At 43.2% G+C, this 17,084-nt stretch overlaps 1 protein-coding gene across 4 annotated transcripts in view; it reads right to left on the bottom strand.

Annotated features, from left to right (window-relative positions):
• SCUBE1 (signal peptide, CUB domain and EGF like domain containing 1) overlaps positions 1–16,498 on the bottom strand; it is a 206,305-nt gene extending 189,807 nt beyond the window's left edge. For 3 of the 4 annotated variants that reach the window (XM_057427313.1, XM_057427331.1, XM_057427322.1), the window contains exons 1-2: positions 16,311–16,498; positions 13,397–13,519 (exon numbers count right to left, since the gene is read on the bottom strand). In XM_057427313.1, coding sequence (XP_057283296.1) covers positions 13,397–13,519; positions 16,311–16,398 — 211 coding nt within the window. In that variant the 5' untranslated portion in view covers positions 16,399–16,498. Of the gene's footprint in view, positions 1–13,396; positions 13,520–16,310 lie in introns of those variants that run through there. The other variant, XM_057427340.1, reaches the window with a different exon arrangement.
• Positions 16,499–17,084: the final 586 nt, after the last annotated feature.

Genomic DNA, 17,084 nt, shown 5'->3' with positions numbered 1-17,084 from the left:
CATCCTTTTCATGCCTCCATCCCTTGAAGCCATCCTCTCGCTAACTCAGGCAATTATATCATGTAATCCTACTCAGGATAAGGATTGATATTTTCTTCCCATTGCAGACTAGACTACAGCAACTGCCTCTCACCTTCCATAAGATTGCCAAAATACTTGTCTTAAAAATATCTAAAAAAAGCCAACAGTGCTTAATCGTAACATCAATATTAATGGTAATGAAGCATTCCAGGATAAGCAGTACAGGAACATATTGTAGTAACTCTGTTCTACTCAGATACAGGCTAACATGCGCATTTCAAGTTGGAACTCCTGAAGATACTCAAAGATATTATGATACACTATAACAAAGGTTTTCTGAAGGACTATGGACACACACAGGTATTCATATATACATATGCATTCACCTTGTGCAACGAAGTCCAGTGAAAGCCCTCAGAAATGTGCATTGGAAATGCTGGTACTATAGTAAATTATACCAATAAGCTGTTCTAGCAAATGGATTCAATTGCTGCTCCTATCCTGAAGTGATTTGTGCGTACTCTCTTCATAATAAATGCTAAAGCTTTTGGTTGTTTTTTTTTTTTTCACAAGACCACATGTGATGCAGTCAAAAGATTTTTTTTTTTCTTTTCATAATGTAGTTCTCACATTTCCCCCAAGGAAAAGAATATTAAAAAGATTTCAAAATAAAACAGTGAAAGGATAGAAAGTGCCAGAAGCATAAAGAATAGAAATCCTTTTTATATAGGTTTAGAAGTGACTGTTAACATAAAACTTCAGTGACAACACCTTGGATTTCATCCATACCACAAAAAAAAAAAAAAAAAAAAAGTTGTTTCCTAGTAATGGTTAATCATACTATAAACTATTTGAAGGGGTTGTTTTCATTCTTAAAGCTTTTCAGAGAACCGTAATAGAAAAGTTCTTCCATTCTGAAGCCATAATCTTCTTAAATGTAAAACTGTTTACATACAGAATAAGCTACTTCCATTTTCACATAATGAAACAGTCTATACCTAATGAAACAGACTATACCCAACCAAATCATTTTAGTCTTCAGGGTTTTATTTTGGGAAATCAGGAAAACAGGATGAGGTTGCCTATTCCTGCCTTTTACTTACACCCTGGCTCACTCTTAGGAGTCAGAACAGTTACAGGTCAGAGCAATTCTGTCAACTCTCCTTCCCTCATTTATTCCGTGCACTCTGAATACATCTACACCCTCCAGTCTGAACAGAGGTAAATTTGCTTTCCTAGGAGCTCAAGCCAAGCAAAAGCCACAGGGCTCCACTCGTGTCAGCTCTCTAGTAGCCAAATAGCTCACAGTTAGTCTCCCTGGTGAAGCAGCCTCGTGGCTGTGGATCAGACTGCAACATAAGCCAAACAAGACTGTCTTTCCTCACTGTGCCCGTACACACAAAGCCACTACAAGAGCCACTGGGAAAATCCTCTTGCAGTTAGAAGGAGCAATCAGTTCAGAACACCTGCCTTCCCAGTGTGTGGTATAGTAAGGCCACTATTAAGGATCAGGCGAACCGTATTGCTGTGTGAGCAGTGACTGGGCTAGTTTAAGAGAAAAGTGGCAAGTGGAGGGAAGGATGTGGAAAGAGCAACTTTGATCATATTCGTCTTTAGAAAGGTTGGAATGCACCAGAAAAAATGAAATTTCTAAATAAAGTCAGACCTCAGTGCTTTGTAGTTAGATAAAATACAGACATTTCTCCAAGCCACACTTCTAATGGAATCCTTTTCCATGAAATTTTAGCAAACAGAATAATGCAAGAAGAATAAAGACACAACTCTACTTAATAAAGAGACTAACATCTCCAGAGGTATAAATTCAGGTAAAAAATTCCTCCTACACTCATGATGCTGAACAATTCAGATACGCATTACCTACACTCCCCATTCAGCAAAGGAACTACCCACTTACTTCAATAACTTTTTCACTGGAACAGGAAGACAACTTCCATATCTTTTTTTTTCTATACCTTGGTTACTGAAGGAAGAGCTGTTACCTTGTACAGCTCCAGAGAAGAAGCTTCATAAAGCAAAATATAACGTAAGTGTATTCCTTTTGCCCAGCATCTTAAATGTGTAGAAAAGTCCCGAAATTTCAAGGGGGTCAGACCCTATCTTCAGTTTCTTATAACTCCGCCACACATTTATGTATGGGCTAGAATTTTTATGCAAGGTATCTGCTTTAAAGCAGGTTTTTGGCTTGGTTTGGGGTTTTTTTTTCAGCTGAAATTTAAAACAAATACATACATACTAAAGCCAACAATGAAAAAAAACCAAGAAAGTTGTTTTTTTTTCTAAAGTGATTATAAGGAAAATTCACCATTTTGCTATGTTTAAAAAAAATCTCCCCCAAATACTTGGACAGATTTAACACTCTCAGATTCTGATTCTGTAAGGGTGCAGGGAGTTACCTTTCGTAGATTTCTTGGGACAGTAAGAGCTGGCTCAGAAACAGCTGAGCATTCACCAAAGAAAAAATAGTCAATAAAAAAATTAAGAGAAAAAAAATACAACAAAACACAAAACCACAATCAAATAAATTACAAGCTCAGCAGGCATCTGTTGATATTTAGGTAGCTAAAGTTTCCAAAATGTTCTTCTTGGTTGGTGTTTTTACAGCCTTAGGCTATGGTTTCACAACACAATGTCTCCAGAAACTAAACTAGATTAGGAAATCTATTCACCTTGCTCACTACCACCTTCTCCTGTCATGTGTTTTAGCCTCTGTACTCCAGTTCATTGTCATTGCATTGCAGAACAGCTTATAGGGCGATGCTGTAATCCACTGTTTTTTAATTCCACTTTTGGGGGGATTTTCTCCAGTGATATTCTTCACAGTATAGCCTTACATCAAGTGCCTGTGCGCAAAAACCCCAGCATGACCAAGCAAAAAGGAACTTCCTAAATCAGTGCTCTGAGAGAGTATCATGCTTTTTCGGGCAGACTACACACATTACTCCTACAACTTCCTGCCATACGTTCTCCATTCGAAGGCTAGCTGAAGCTTAGTCAAACTTGCCCTGTAGTTAGTCGCACAGGTATCCTGGTCTAGAATAGCATTTGACTAGTACTATGGGTACAGAAACTATATGCACGATCCTCTTCCACAGGTATGGAGACTGTACCCACCATCCATCATTCCCATTACCTTCACAGTGTCCTAACAGCATCACAGTGAATGCTTCCTGCCTCAAATGCAGAGGAGACAAAAGCCACATTAGTGGAGTTTATTTGGCAAGGCTTAGGGAAGTAGCAGATGACATTCCTCAACTCTGCCATCAGCCAACCAGAGGCTCCCTGACCACATAATGGATCACCTTACATTTAGCCTCAGAACACACAATTCGTAGAATGTTCATTTGCATACACATGAATACAGTCCCCATAATCAAATGGAAGCTAACAAATAACGGCAAACAGTCATGCAAAGATGTCTTTCCAGCCAGACACCTGAGGAAAGAGCCATGGCTCTGCAGCAGTGGGAGCAGCACGACTGTGCTGAACTATGAACTGGTGGTGGGGGCCAGGAAACAGGTAGGGAAAAAGGAAGGAAAAGGGACAACTCTGAGATCTGGTAGGAGCTGTTCGGATTTGAAAACAGAAGACAGGGAAGGTAAAAGGGTCCTCAGAGCTTGCACCAGTCCCAGAGGTCTTGCTGCGTGACACTGGCTTTCAGAGTAATACGTCTGTAATTGCAATAAGCCACTGAGAGAGGACAAGGGAAGAAAAAATGAATAAAATAAAAAAGAAGCAGGTGAAGATATACTAGGAGATGACAAAAGAAAGAGAAGTAGAATTTGCTGTAGGGAAATGACAGTGTTTAGAGACAGCTGAGTAACAGAATATACAAGACAACATAACGAAGACTGCAAGGAAAGGGGACTGCACCAGAAGTAAAGGTGACAGGAAAATGAGGAAAACCAAACAGTGTCTGGCAGATGTAGAAAGAATGAAGGCAAAAAAGAACAGACTCTTACATATTGAGCTTAGTATATTCTATTTGTGCGCCTTTTTTAATTATAATTTATTTTATTAGAATTTTCCTGTCAGATAATTTACACTGCATATTTTGTGGAAAGGAGAAGTTCCTTCTAGATACCAAGTTTACATCACCACAAAAGGCCACCCTGGGTTCTGCAGCTTAGCAACTGCTAAGACTGATGAAATTTTATATATAAGTTCCCAGAGTACCCACAGACCATCCAGCAGACAGGGAGCTTATCAACTGTTTAGAGAAGTGTCCTTGGGAAAACACTATTTTTTCCAAATTGAGAATTACATGTAATGCTGCTGAAGAATGAGGCCATATTTCTAGCAGCATGGTATTTGTTTATGCAAAATACAGTGATATTTGTATCCAAGAAGCATTTCTGGAGGAAAGAAGAAAAGGGAAGGGATTTGGAAAAAACTCCAGGAACAAAATTTTGTTGGCAAGCTTGTTCCTGGAGTTTTCTCTGAAGGGGAAGGGGAAGGGGAAGGGGAAGGGGAAGAGGAGAGGAGAGGAGAGGAGAGGAGAGGAGAGGAGAGGAAAAGGGAAAGGAAAAAGGAAAAAGAAGTTGGAGCAACTGTTCTTTTTCTACTTAAAAATGGAATATTTCCAAACTGGACCACCAGGGAAATTGGTCAGTAAAGAAACATTTTGGGCTGCCAGGAAGCAGCTCTGAGAGATAAGACAGGGTAAGGAAGAAAAGGGAGAGGAGAAAACAACAGGGTGTGTGACACAAGGGGACTGATGGTACTGTGAGCAGTTAAATGGGTCATGTCATCCCAACTAAGGGATAGTCTGGTTTTATTGGATAAACTGCTGAACAAAGTCAGAAAAAATTAAACAATCAATAAGTAAAACATAAAATAAATTCAAGGCTGAGCCCTGATCAAAAGAAAAGCCCTATCCAAGGATCAGAAGCATGAAGGAGGGGAAAAAAAGAAGTTATTACGTTAATTCACTTTGTCTGTAATAAACCCATTTTTTATTACAAAGTGTTCTCAAGAGTATTTTCTTGCTTGCTACTTCTTCATCCCCTAAGAAACTCCATTCCCTGATGTAACTCAGAAAACTGGCAAGCTAGGAATCAAGTATTAAATGGTACCAGAGAATTAAAAATAATAATAATTGAAAAAAAAAAGCAGAGATATAAAAGACCTCAGAACTGGATTTTGAGAAACACTTTTATCGGCCTATATCAAAAAGATGCATCAAGTTACCTAATCAAATAAGTAGGATTTACAGAGAAAGGAAAAAAAAAAAAAAAGTAGTTATTAGTTCAAATCAAAGAAGCCAGTTTACATTCTCCCTCTTCCAGTTTTTGACATGTGCTGCTTCATACTGGAAGCCATTCAGTGAAATTAGCACAATGGCTCACCCAGAGTAAAGGTATAATCCGTGTGAATAAAACTGGAAGGAAATTTGACCCTGAAATAAAAACCACCACATAACTGGGAGTGGGAGGTGGCAGAGTATTTCTTTCTGTGGTCTCCTGCAAGCCAACAGGTCAAAACCAGGATCACATACTTGTAGCAACAGATCCCATCCAAAACCACAGTCATTATGAGAGGGTGACATGAAGTTCAACACATGACATTAATGCCATCTGTTAAGATATTATGACTGTAAAACTAGAAAGTACAGCAGTTTCAATACCTAATATTCACTACAGACCTCAAGATTACTAGAGAACCTGTTCAAAGTAGTAAGATCAGTGTCAAAGCCTCAAGCACTGAACTGAGATCAAGTCACAAGATGGTTATACAAAATAACAAAATTAAAATAAGGATATCAACAAAGGATGAAACAATATTTAGGAAACATATTCACATTCCATCTTCCTGTAGCTTTTCAGAACAGGCAGACAAAGGGTGTAGATATTTGAGGTGTTTTCAGGGAGTCCTTAAATGAATGAATCCACCTTCTATTGCAATTAGAAGAATCATCAATTAAGAAGAAGTCCCTTAAGCTGCCTTGTTCAGTTATTCAGCAGAGAGAGACAGACAGATAGCACAAGCCTGACACCACTAGAATTGTGCAAGCATCAAGATGCCCAAGTTTCAGAAAGGAAAGGACACCCAACAGTGTTCATTTACTCTCACACAACACCACTGATAAAGACGGTCCACTTAAAGAATTGCTGAGACTGGATTGATGGGACACCTTGGAGCTCTTAAAATAAATGGGATCATTGTTCCATTTGAAAGACACCCAGAAGCCCCAGACTTACTTAGCCCCGAAGATAAGAGAAGGCCTCAGTGTGAGATACTGGACTAGGAGCTGGGAAATGTGAGCTCTGAAATGATGTGTGCTCTCTCCAGGTTGACTGATTCAGAGCAACCCTGTCACAATATTTGGATTCATTTTTGAAGAGGATGAGAAGAACACTGCAGATATTCGAAAAACCACAGTAAAATTAAAAAGGAGTGACACCAGCTTCTTAAGAAAACAAAAAATAAAAAAGGTGAACAAGATTAAAATTTTGAGAAGAATATTAAGTCAAGCCTGGAGAAACAAAAATTGCTATTCAAATGAAAATGAGGAGGAGATGAATTTCCTGTATGTTTTTCCAAATGCTATGATTAAATATCCTTTCAAAAAAAGACCTAACAAGTAGGTATAAGAAGAAAATTGGCCTCACATCCGTAAAACTTCTGAAGATGATACTGAGTGGTTTATCTATACCATTTCTGATTCATTGTAAATGCAATGAACTCTCATTTTAAAATTTAGTGTATTGCTGCAAACACAGTGAGTAGTTGAAAATTTGGCTTAGGGACGTTACTGCATCTGCAGCATGAAGACGGAATTACACACGATAGACCTGAACCTCAAACATTTGCCAAAGGACGAAATTCACTATCCTGTTGTTTCCACAAAATTAGAATTCCAAGTCCAGAAAAGGGCTTTTAGCTAACAATTTAGAGATGATCTGTAGAGTACTCTGTGCTTTTCTGTCTGCAGCAACAGACAATGTGAGAGACAAAGCCAGATGTCACAGAATGAGTGGAAATAAAATCTAGGTATATCAATGCCAGTATTTTTCCAGATACCATATTGCCTATTTCTATCCACTATACACAGACATCAGGAACTATGGCAGAAGTTATGATGAACAGCATCAGCCCCAGATTAGGAGATGCCTTGGTAGCTTGTTTGGTTGTACATTTTCCAGCTAAGCAGACCTTAGATGAGCACTGGGGTTCAGAAAGGACAATTAGTCTGTTTCCAAATGGATGTAAGCAGAACATAACCTGCTGTGGGTCTGAATATACCCGTGATTGAGGCCAGAATGGTTTATCTTATTTTGAAGTTGTATCATGCCTAAAACCAGTGAGGTGCTATCAAGAACAACAGCCCCCTTTGCAGATTTCCATGCCCTGTTTATCTGGAATGGTTTTTTACAATAGGAAAAGGTCTGCATGTACATCAACATATGACAAATTTACACCACGAGCACTGCACAGGCCTGCATAACTAGCAGTCAAGCAGAACTGCTGCTGATAGAGCACAAATTTCCAACTTGAGCATAAACCTGAAAATCACCCTCTCAAGGCAGACTCTGCTAAGATAGTTTGCCATGGTACAGGTATGTTGCCCTCAGTGAGAAATCTATCAACAACATTATGAAGCTTTGCAGCAGGAATAAAAAAAAAAAAAAAAAGGAAAAGTACAGATGAAAGTTGTGAGCATCTGTAGAGAGTTCAAGAAACATAACTGCAGGAGACCAATTATTAAAAGAACTCAAGAACTGTTATGCAAGTACTATGAAAGACAAAAAAACAGCACCAAGAGGGAAATCTTACTCTATATGGAAAAGTGCAGAGCAGAGTTTTGCAAACCAAAAGCAACAGATCCCAGCAAACATGTCTTAATTAAAAAAACATCTGCCCAGTCACATTCTCTACAAACTACAGAGAAAGACTCCTACAAGTAAGGTATCACCCAAAAGATAAAGAAACTATAGCTAGAGCAGCTCACTGAAAATACAGTTACACTGGGGATAAAAAGTAGCCTGAGGGGAAATGAATGTTTAAATAAAGTGAACACACTAACTGGATATAAAATAGGCATGAATAAAGATCAACCAGAAATTATACAATGCATTTTAACAATTAACGGTGTGAGGACTGTAACAGCCTGAGAAGTAGCACAGGCAAAAAAAATATTAACTAGGTTTGACAGCTAAACACCTTCATAAACTGTTCAATGCCAGAGTACCCCACAACAGCATACATCCAACACAGGCATCAGGGACAAAGGAGGCTCTGTCAAGGCCTAGGGAACTTCAGGACTTGGAATCCTTTTGAACCTCTGGAATTTCCATTACTTTGACAAATTTTTCCAGCTAACAATTTTACTGGACTTGTGCAAAGCGTCAGACACTGTCCTGCACGACATCCTTGTCTCTAAATTGAAGAGACATCAATTTGATAGGTGGACCACTCGGTGGATAAAGAGTGGCTGCATGGCCACACACAAAGAGTTGTGGTCAATGACGCAGTGTCCAGTTGGAGACCAGTAATGAGTGGTGTCCCTCAGGGATCGGTGTTGGGACTGGTCCTGTTCAACATCTTTGTCGCTGACACGGACAGTGGGATTGAGTGCGCCCTCAGCAAGTTTGCCGATGACACCAAGCTGTGTGGTTCAGTTGATACCCTGGAGGGAAGGAATGCCATCCAGAGGGACCCTGACACACTTGGAGGTGGGCTGATGCCAACCTCATGAAGTTTAACCATGCCAAGTGCAAGGTCCTCCACCTGGGTCGGAGCAATCCCAGGCACAGCTACAGGTTGGGCAGAGAAGAGATTCAGAGCAGCCCTGCAGAGAAGGACTTGGGGGTGTTGGTCAATGAGAAAATGAACATGAGCTGGCTTCAGTGTGCACTTGCAGCCCAGAAAGCCAGCCATATCCTGGGCTGCATCAAAAGAAGCGCGACCAGCAGGTCGAAGGGGGTGATCCTGCCCCTCTACTCTGCTCTCGTGAGACCTCACTTGGAGTATTGTGTGCAATCTGGGGTCCTCAACACAAAAAGGACACGGAACTGTTGGAGCAAGTCCAGAGGAGGGCCACAAGGATGACTGGGGGACTGGAGCACCTCCTGTATGAAGACAGGCTGAGAAAGCTGGGGCTGTTCAGCCTGGAGAAGGCTCTGTGGAGACCTCATAGCAGCGTTCCAGTATCTGAAGGGGGCCTGTAAGGATGCGGCGGAGGGACTCTTCATTAGGGACTGTAGTGACAGGACAAGGGGTAACCGGTTAAAACTTAAACAGGGGAAGTTTAGATTGGATATAAGGAGGAAGTTCTTTACTGTGAGAGTGGTGAGGCACTGGAATGGGTTGCCCAGGGAAGCTGTGAATGCTCCATCCCTGGCGGTGTTCAAGGCCAGGTTGGACAGAGCCTATAGTGACATGGTCTAATGTGGGAGATGTCCCTGCCCATGGCAGGGGAGTTGGAGCTATATGATCTTAAGGTCCTTTCCAACCCTATCTATTCTATGATTCTATTGATTGAGATATCAGCCTGTGAGATTACCAACTTGTAGTGAGACTGAAAGTCAACCCAGAGAAGGTAAAGACAAAAAGACAAAAAACATGGGAACATGAAAGAGCTGAATGCAGGTCACTGCATTTGGTACACTGACTAAAATCAGAATAGGAAAGATTTCCAATGTAATAGTAGATCTGCCAGGGCAACTGAATCAGTTTTTGATTAATAGTTTTTGTATATTGAATAGAAAGGGACATATGAAAATGCTAGCTAGAAAATCTGTGGTAAAAGCCTATTGATATGTGTTGTTACATGGGGAAATACCATCACAGCAATGCTAACCATATGGCTTGACAAAGCATAGCAGACAGTTGGTTGAAAAAAACAAGGTGAACTGAAATCTACAGAAGGAAGCAGGAGACAGGACACAGGAAGAACAGCTCTTCTGTCTGGATAAATAACTGTGCTCTGTGGAAAGAAACAGATCAGTTGGTGCAAGCAAGAAGGCTACCATGAAAAAAAAAAAAAAAAAAAGAAGAAAAAAGATACAGTAGATCTGCAAACTGAGAATTCAGCCCAAATCCTCAGAAACTCTGGAGAAACCTAATCCAAAAGACATTTTGGGAGAAAATAAAAGTTCAGAAACAAATTCCCTTCTAAAGGAATTTAACAGGCTGTCAAGAAAATGTTTTATTTCAGTAGAATTGCTCCTAGAGCTCTCCACATGTGCTTAAGCATTTCTGTCTTATGTATCTCTCCCCACCCTTTAGGTCAGAGAGGCAAAACATGCACAAAATCTTACACAAGTGACTGGGCTCCACTAACCCAAAGATCCAAGTTTTCAAACAAATAATTTTCTTTGATTAAAAAACTATAAACAAATATACAAAAGTACACAAATACCTATTCACATACTGCACATATCTGTACAAATATGTCCTCCACTGCTCTTACAAAACTTAAGAATCAACCAAATCATGCTGGTTCCCACACTCTATCCCATTCTCTTAAAATGGATTTTAAGGGAATGAAAGCAATATTTAAGACTGATGTTTAAAATAAATTAACAACCACAAGCTTCTAAATCAATTCTAATGCCCCAGTACAACCCAAACTGGCAGCTCACTAAAATTTATTAGAATAAATTTTCATATAGGATCATTTCTTTAAGCTCACTGTACTAAACAAATTGCAATTCTGCTTATTTAGTGAAATCTGGCCCCATACGAGAGCTTGCATTGTAAGGGAGTTACTTATGCTTTAATAAATGTTCTTTAGACATGAAGCAATATAGGTAGAGTGCTACAAACTTAAAGAGAAAAGACACAAAATGTGTACAAAAGACAAGTTTTTCTCATAGGTAACTGGTTTCAGTGGTCAAAAAAGGTTATTTAGAAAAGCTCAGTTATAAAGACTGAGAATTGTTTTATGACCCAGCTTTGTTTTTGGCACAACAAAAAAAACATTTGGTGTATTTCATGTTTGTGATTACAAGCACAGTCACTTTTATCTTAAAAGGTAATTTTTAATGGCTGATTACGAGTGTTGTCTTGGGACAGAACATTAAATACCAATCAATACTGCTAGTCTGTTTATTTCTGTAGGTTTTGAATACTTGACCTCAAGGTGCAAAATAAACCCACTCTATGTGAACAACAGACCTCAGGCAGATCTTAGGTCTGACTTGTATGACCCTTCCTTCACCTCTCTAGTTTTGAGTTTACTCACTTATAGAAAGAACATAATGATATCTGCCTGTCACTGGAGGTACATAATTTCAGTAACAAAGTTTCAAAGTACTCTGGGATCAAATTAAGAGATACTATTTAAGTAATCTAAAATAAGCTTCAGAAAGGAAGCATCCAAAAAAATTTCAAGCTTTCTGCTCATCTCAAAGCTTGATATTAATTACAAACTTAAGGTACAGAGCTAATGCAAAATCTTTCAAACTCTTATTGTAACAGTGTAAAAAAAAAAAAGGAATATATCATGCATAGTAGTACCTGGTTTAGACACTTCATGTCCATTTACCTAACAGTGAACAATTAACATCCAGGCAGATTGTGCTGCAGTCCGTCCCAGCTTACTTTACTTATCAAGCTTGTCAGATACTAAAATCCATTAGATACAAGTTTTACATCAACCACAGAAATTCCATGATTCTGTATGTCAATCCATAGAGAAATCTACTTTTTTACTCCTTACTGAGCTCTCTTACTGAGCCAAGGTAAGTCAGGCAAAGAGAAATATGGGTATTAAATAAGCATGAGTATCTGCCAGGTCTACCATGAAACAGAAATCACCTAAGCACTTTCAGGAAACATCTGATGTGGAAACCCAATACAAGTGCCACCAATTCTGAGAATGCTGTAGCGTCCACAGCTGTGGCCCTGAGTACATTTTCTCCGCACAGAGCTCTTTCCCTAGAAAAGATGAATAAGGGAAGAAGTGGTGCTTAATGATTATTCTGTTTGCAAGAAAAAAGATCTGGCTTTCAAATGAACAGCAGCTAAGAGACACTAGAGCACCAACAGATGGACAGTAGAAATTTGACAATTTAAGCCCAAAACGGAAAAATATGACAACCACAAAAATGCTTTACGAAGGCCCTTGAACAAACACTTTGGAAGTCCATGGAGAATAATATGTGGTTTCAAACTTTTGGAGACTTCAGCAAAGTAATTTCTAGGTCTCTGATCTTTTTAACGGACTGACAATATAGACTTTGAAAAAGTTTCAGACTGTCATAGAGAGACTTGGAAACAATTTTTATAGCTGCTAAGCATCTACAAGTAGGAAAAAGAATAATCCTGTGTCTTTTATTTGTAAGGCCTTCTGCTGTGATTAGAGTATTTGTTCTTTTCACCAGAGAACAATCTCTCTGCTTAAGTTCAATAGCAAGATGGAGTTCATAAAATCTGAAATGAGTGTACACAGCACCTAACAGCTCATGCTAGGTCTTCTTCAGTTGCAAGGATTGATGCAAGAACACACAGAAGTTAAATAACTTATGTCTGTGTAAGTACAATAATCTGAAATAGTTCTTTTTAAAATAACGTTCCACAGACTAAAAGTGGATGACCATGACATATGTAAAGTGTCAAAGCAAGCCCCAGTGTCCTATTCGAGTTGATACAGAAAAACATCGACTGTAAATGGCTCAGGGGTGAGGAGACTCACTGGGAAAGAAGAGTGATGGTAAATCACACGTTAGCCAAGCGGAGGGTGCAAGCTTCCGTGTGCCTCACCGTAATCTACGGAGAGCGACTGGTGCAGCCCACAACACCGCCCTGGGCCAGGGTGGAGAGGCCGCAGACCCAGCACCGGTAGGCGCGTCCCCACGGCGGAGGGCGGCGGCCCCGGTTCCCCGCAGCCCCTCTGGCTGGCCCGGCTGCGGTAGAAGGCGTGAGGCCACTCCGGGCGCCTGCAGCCGAGGAACGGCCACACGCAGGCAGGTCCCAGCTACTCAGGGCGGCCCGGCCCGGCCTGTCGCGAGGAGCGAGTCAGGCGCTCCATCCTAGACCGGGCCCGGCCCCACGGGCGCGCACCGGCGGGACGGAACCACGTGCTCGGCGCGACGCTTCGAGCCCCCACCGGCAGCGGGATCAGCGCCTCCCGGGACAAGCTGGTGTGAATCCACGGGTCGCCTCCTCCGTGGGGAACGTCGCGTCTTACCACACTTCTATTTTTTGGTTTTAACATCAGGCTCGCGGGCGCGGCGTCTGATGCCGGACAATTAGCAAAAGCAGCAGGGGGATGCTTGCCAATAAACACCGAGATTTGAGGTCAAGCAGCTGTAAATCTGCATTAATCGTTTCAGGAATTCAGCTATTTACAAAAGCTTTTAAAGACCAAACAAATAAGAGTAGGGAGGGGAGGAGAGAGAGCTGTACTTACCTTCACATTGTTTCCCTTCGCCTTTATAGCCCGGCTTACAGATGCATTTGTAGGATTTCGGCGTGTTTTGGCAGATCGCATCGATGTGACAGTCATCCGTAGCTTCTGCGCACTCGTCAACATCTGGAAGTACAGAAGGAACCCCAAGGGGACAGATAAGAATGGAGATCTGAGACACACAAAACCGCCACGAATAGATAGCCCACTTGAAGAAGCTGTTTGCTTGTCTGCCTTCTGAGTGCCATCCTGGAAATGAGAACATCTGACATGAAGTAACTGAACAAACCAGCGTTATTCCCTTTAAATCACTTATAAGCATTGCTCCGCCAAGCTAGAGGGACTTGGTCCCACGGTTCTGCATTAGGAAATCATGAGACATATTAAAAATTAGCTCCTGCTCTATAGGTCTGGTGCTGGAAACCCACATCTTAAAGGAGCAAGAAAGCGTTTGAATTACCTATAAGGGGGGATCCCATTTGCATGTTCTAGCAAAGACTTCTTAAGTTAGAAAGACAAACCCCAGTTTAAATAAACTATGCTGGCAGGGGAATGAGAAAAAGAAATATTTGAACAGCAAACCCACAATAATCCTTTTTATTAAGAGGCAAAAAAAAAAAAAATAAAATAAAATGAAGACCATATTAAACTGAGTAAGTTAGCATAGAGAAAAGCAACCTGCAACAACACCCTCTCCACGAAGCAAAACTCATTTAGAAGGCAGAAGTCCGAGCACTCCCCCCAGGCCCTGCTCGGGCGGGTGCCGCACTGGTGAGACAGACACGGGCACGGGGGGACCCAGACCGCTTTCCTTGCTTTCAGGCTAGGAAGCCTTTACAAACATTTCAGTGACGGGCAGTCGTTTTCTCCCCCGGATTTAAAGAGGATGGGGGAGGGCGGGGGATGAGAGAGAGTCGAGATTTGGTAGTCGTGGGAATGTTAATGAAGTGAACATAGTAGAAAAAGAAAAGAAAAAAAAAAAAAAAGCTCCGACCTATTCAGGGATGGGGTGTGCAGTTAACATGGGAACATTTAAAGCCCTGCCTAACCGGCCCTGCCCCCCGCGCTCCCCACAGATGGTCCCGGCCACCTCAGTCACCCGCCGCCCCCTACGCAAGGGGCTGCGGCGAGGCCGCTGCTGCCAGAGGCCGGGACTGCCTCGGGGAGTCCGGTCGGACTGGGCCAATTCGCCGCTGTCAGCCGCGGCCGTCGTGTCAGTAACGCACCTCGCAATGATTTCCTCACATCTGGGGGTCGCAGGAGAAGGCAGGGAGGGGAGCGCTCTGCCCAGGAGGGGCGGGCTAGCAGCCGGTAACAACGAGCAGAGCAGCACACAGCACAGCCTCCCTTTTACTTTTAGGAAGTATCGAGGAGAGAGGGGTACTGCGGAGGGGGGAAGGAAGGAGGGCAGAGAGAAAAGGGGGCATCCCTTGAGAGACGTGCAGTTGGTTTCATGCCAATTAGATTAGCAGATCCTCAAAAAAGGGGCACCAAAGTGAAAACAGTTTTATTGTTCGCTTGAAATCCCAACGCTAATTGTTTCAGAAGTGCTCACTCAGCCATCTCCAGTGATAACACCCGGATCCTTCAAAGTCACCGGGGACTGGAGGAGGCTATTTAAAGAGAGGAAGAATAATCAGACACGGTGCTATGGCACACAGCAGAGGACTGCTCGGAGAGGTGCGGACCAGGACGGCCCCGAGGGGGCACCTCGAGGACCCCACCAAGAGAGCTGCCTGCATTCTGTATTGTTGTTACATATATATTTTTGTTTGTTTTTTTTTTTTTTCTTTTTAAAGCAAGAGGAGTACAGAACGCAGGGCGTCATATGTTTTTGGAGAAACGCAGGGCTGCTGTAATGTTTCCTCATTTCTTTTCCATTTATTTTAACCTCTGAGCCGGTTCAGGTCTAGCTATGATTTACGCGAATTAGTTTAGGGGTCCGTGGGTGTTGCCCGGATCAGACACAGATCCAGTCAAGCACAAAAAGAAAAGGTTTGAGTTGGGTTTGTTTTGTTTTGGTTTTTTTTTGTGTGGGGGGGGGGGGGTTTTTTTTTTTTTTAATGTTTTGGTTTATACTTTTGACTCATTAAACCAGCACCTATCTCCCATCAAGATCAGAGAAAGTGACAGCTGGACTCTTTATAATGCCGTCAAAAATTCAAACTACATTGAGCCAAGGGGGACATTTCACAGCAACCAGAGGATGCCTGGGAGTCAGACGTGAATGCCAATGAGTCAAATGAAAGGGCAAAACCAAATATGAGCCCCTGCTCTGCTCCACATCTCACACTGCATTGCTTAGACTTTAAGAACTTCGACGCTGACCTTGTTCATTTTGTTGCATTTAAACTCATGTATCTGAGGGAAAGAGATTTTCCACCGCCCCCTTCTCCCCCCCCCCCCCCCCCCCATTACCTTAAAGGATTTCTTCTAGCACAACTTCAGAGACTGCATACACATCTTTAAGAAATTACTTTGGGCTTACAAAATTCCTAGACAGATGGGGGCTTGGGGGGTGTTTATGTTGGTTTTCTTAAATACCGTAGCAAAGACTTAATACCATCACTGCTATGTAAGAGATAGGAGCGCGGCTGTGAAGAAACGCCAGTTCTTTGGGTTAATGCGCAGACAGGGAAAACCTGTTAAGATAGAACAGCCAACGCTTCCCCTGCGGAGTCTGGGATTCAGCACACAGTACCTCCTGGGCACTCAAGGAAAGTAACTTTTCTTTCCCCGTCTTTCCCTCCAGACGTCCCTTGGCTCCGGTAGTGTCAAACACGCGAGAAAACGCCGCCCCACCACAACTTCCAACACCCCCAGCGCTACCAGCAGCAAGAAGTAACCTCTCCCTCGGCACCTTACACCAGGGAGAGGAGAGCGGACAAACACGGTGCCCCCCGAAGTTCCCTCTTACCTGCGCCCCCGCTGCCTCCTGCCAACCTGCCGGCCCAGGCGAGAGCAAAGAGCAAACAGCAGCGCCGCGAAAAGCAAACAGTGCCCATGATAAAGATGCGATCCCCGGCCCCCGGTGCCTGTCTGCGATAAGGGACGCACTCGGGGCCGGCCGCGCGGAGCCGCCGGCGCTGACGCCCTGACAGCGCCCCGCTGATTCGCCGGGGCTCCCGCGGCGGAGGCGGGCCGGGGCGGGCCGAGCCGTCCCCACCGCCCCCGAGACTGCCCCCGAGCCCCGCCGCCGCCGGAGTGGGGGCGGTGGGTGAGGCGGTCCAACTCTTACCGCCCCAAGAGATATCTATTAGGTGCCTACCGGCGTCACACCCGCGGCCCCCTTACGTCTCCCAGCAGGTAGGAAGCCCGCAGAGCGGCGTCACCGGGCTTCGGCCCCGGGCGCCCTCGGCTGCTCCAGCTTTGATCCCCTCAGGGACCGGGGCGCGCTTGCGGACCGTTATGCTCTTCCCCTACCCCGGAGGGCGCCCCCCTGCGGCCGGGAGCAGCTCTGGGCGGCAGGAGGGGGTCGCATCTCCTTCTCAGTGCCCTTCGCAGGGGGCCCCGAGGAAATGGCTCCCCCCCCAACTCCGAGCTGCGGGCTCTGAGGGCAGACAGTCCGGCCGACCCGGCTGCCCATCTCCTTGACAACCGCTGAGAGGGATTTCTCACCCTCACTAGGTTCAGACTAAAGGAAAACTACCCCCGTCCCCCGCCTTCCTCTCAGCTTTAACTAACTCCTAGG

This window comes from Pezoporus wallicus, unplaced genomic scaffold (genome assembly GCF_028554395.1).
Source record: "Pezoporus wallicus isolate ANWC-B61680 ecotype Strahan unplaced genomic scaffold, APGP_CSIRO_Pwel_v1 scaffold_3294, whole genome shotgun sequence".
NCBI classification, from domain to species: domain Eukaryota; kingdom Metazoa; phylum Chordata; class Aves; order Psittaciformes; family Psittacidae; genus Pezoporus; species Pezoporus wallicus.
Note: the sequence above shows the minus strand (reverse complement) of the source record. Positions and strands in the feature narration are given on the sequence as shown.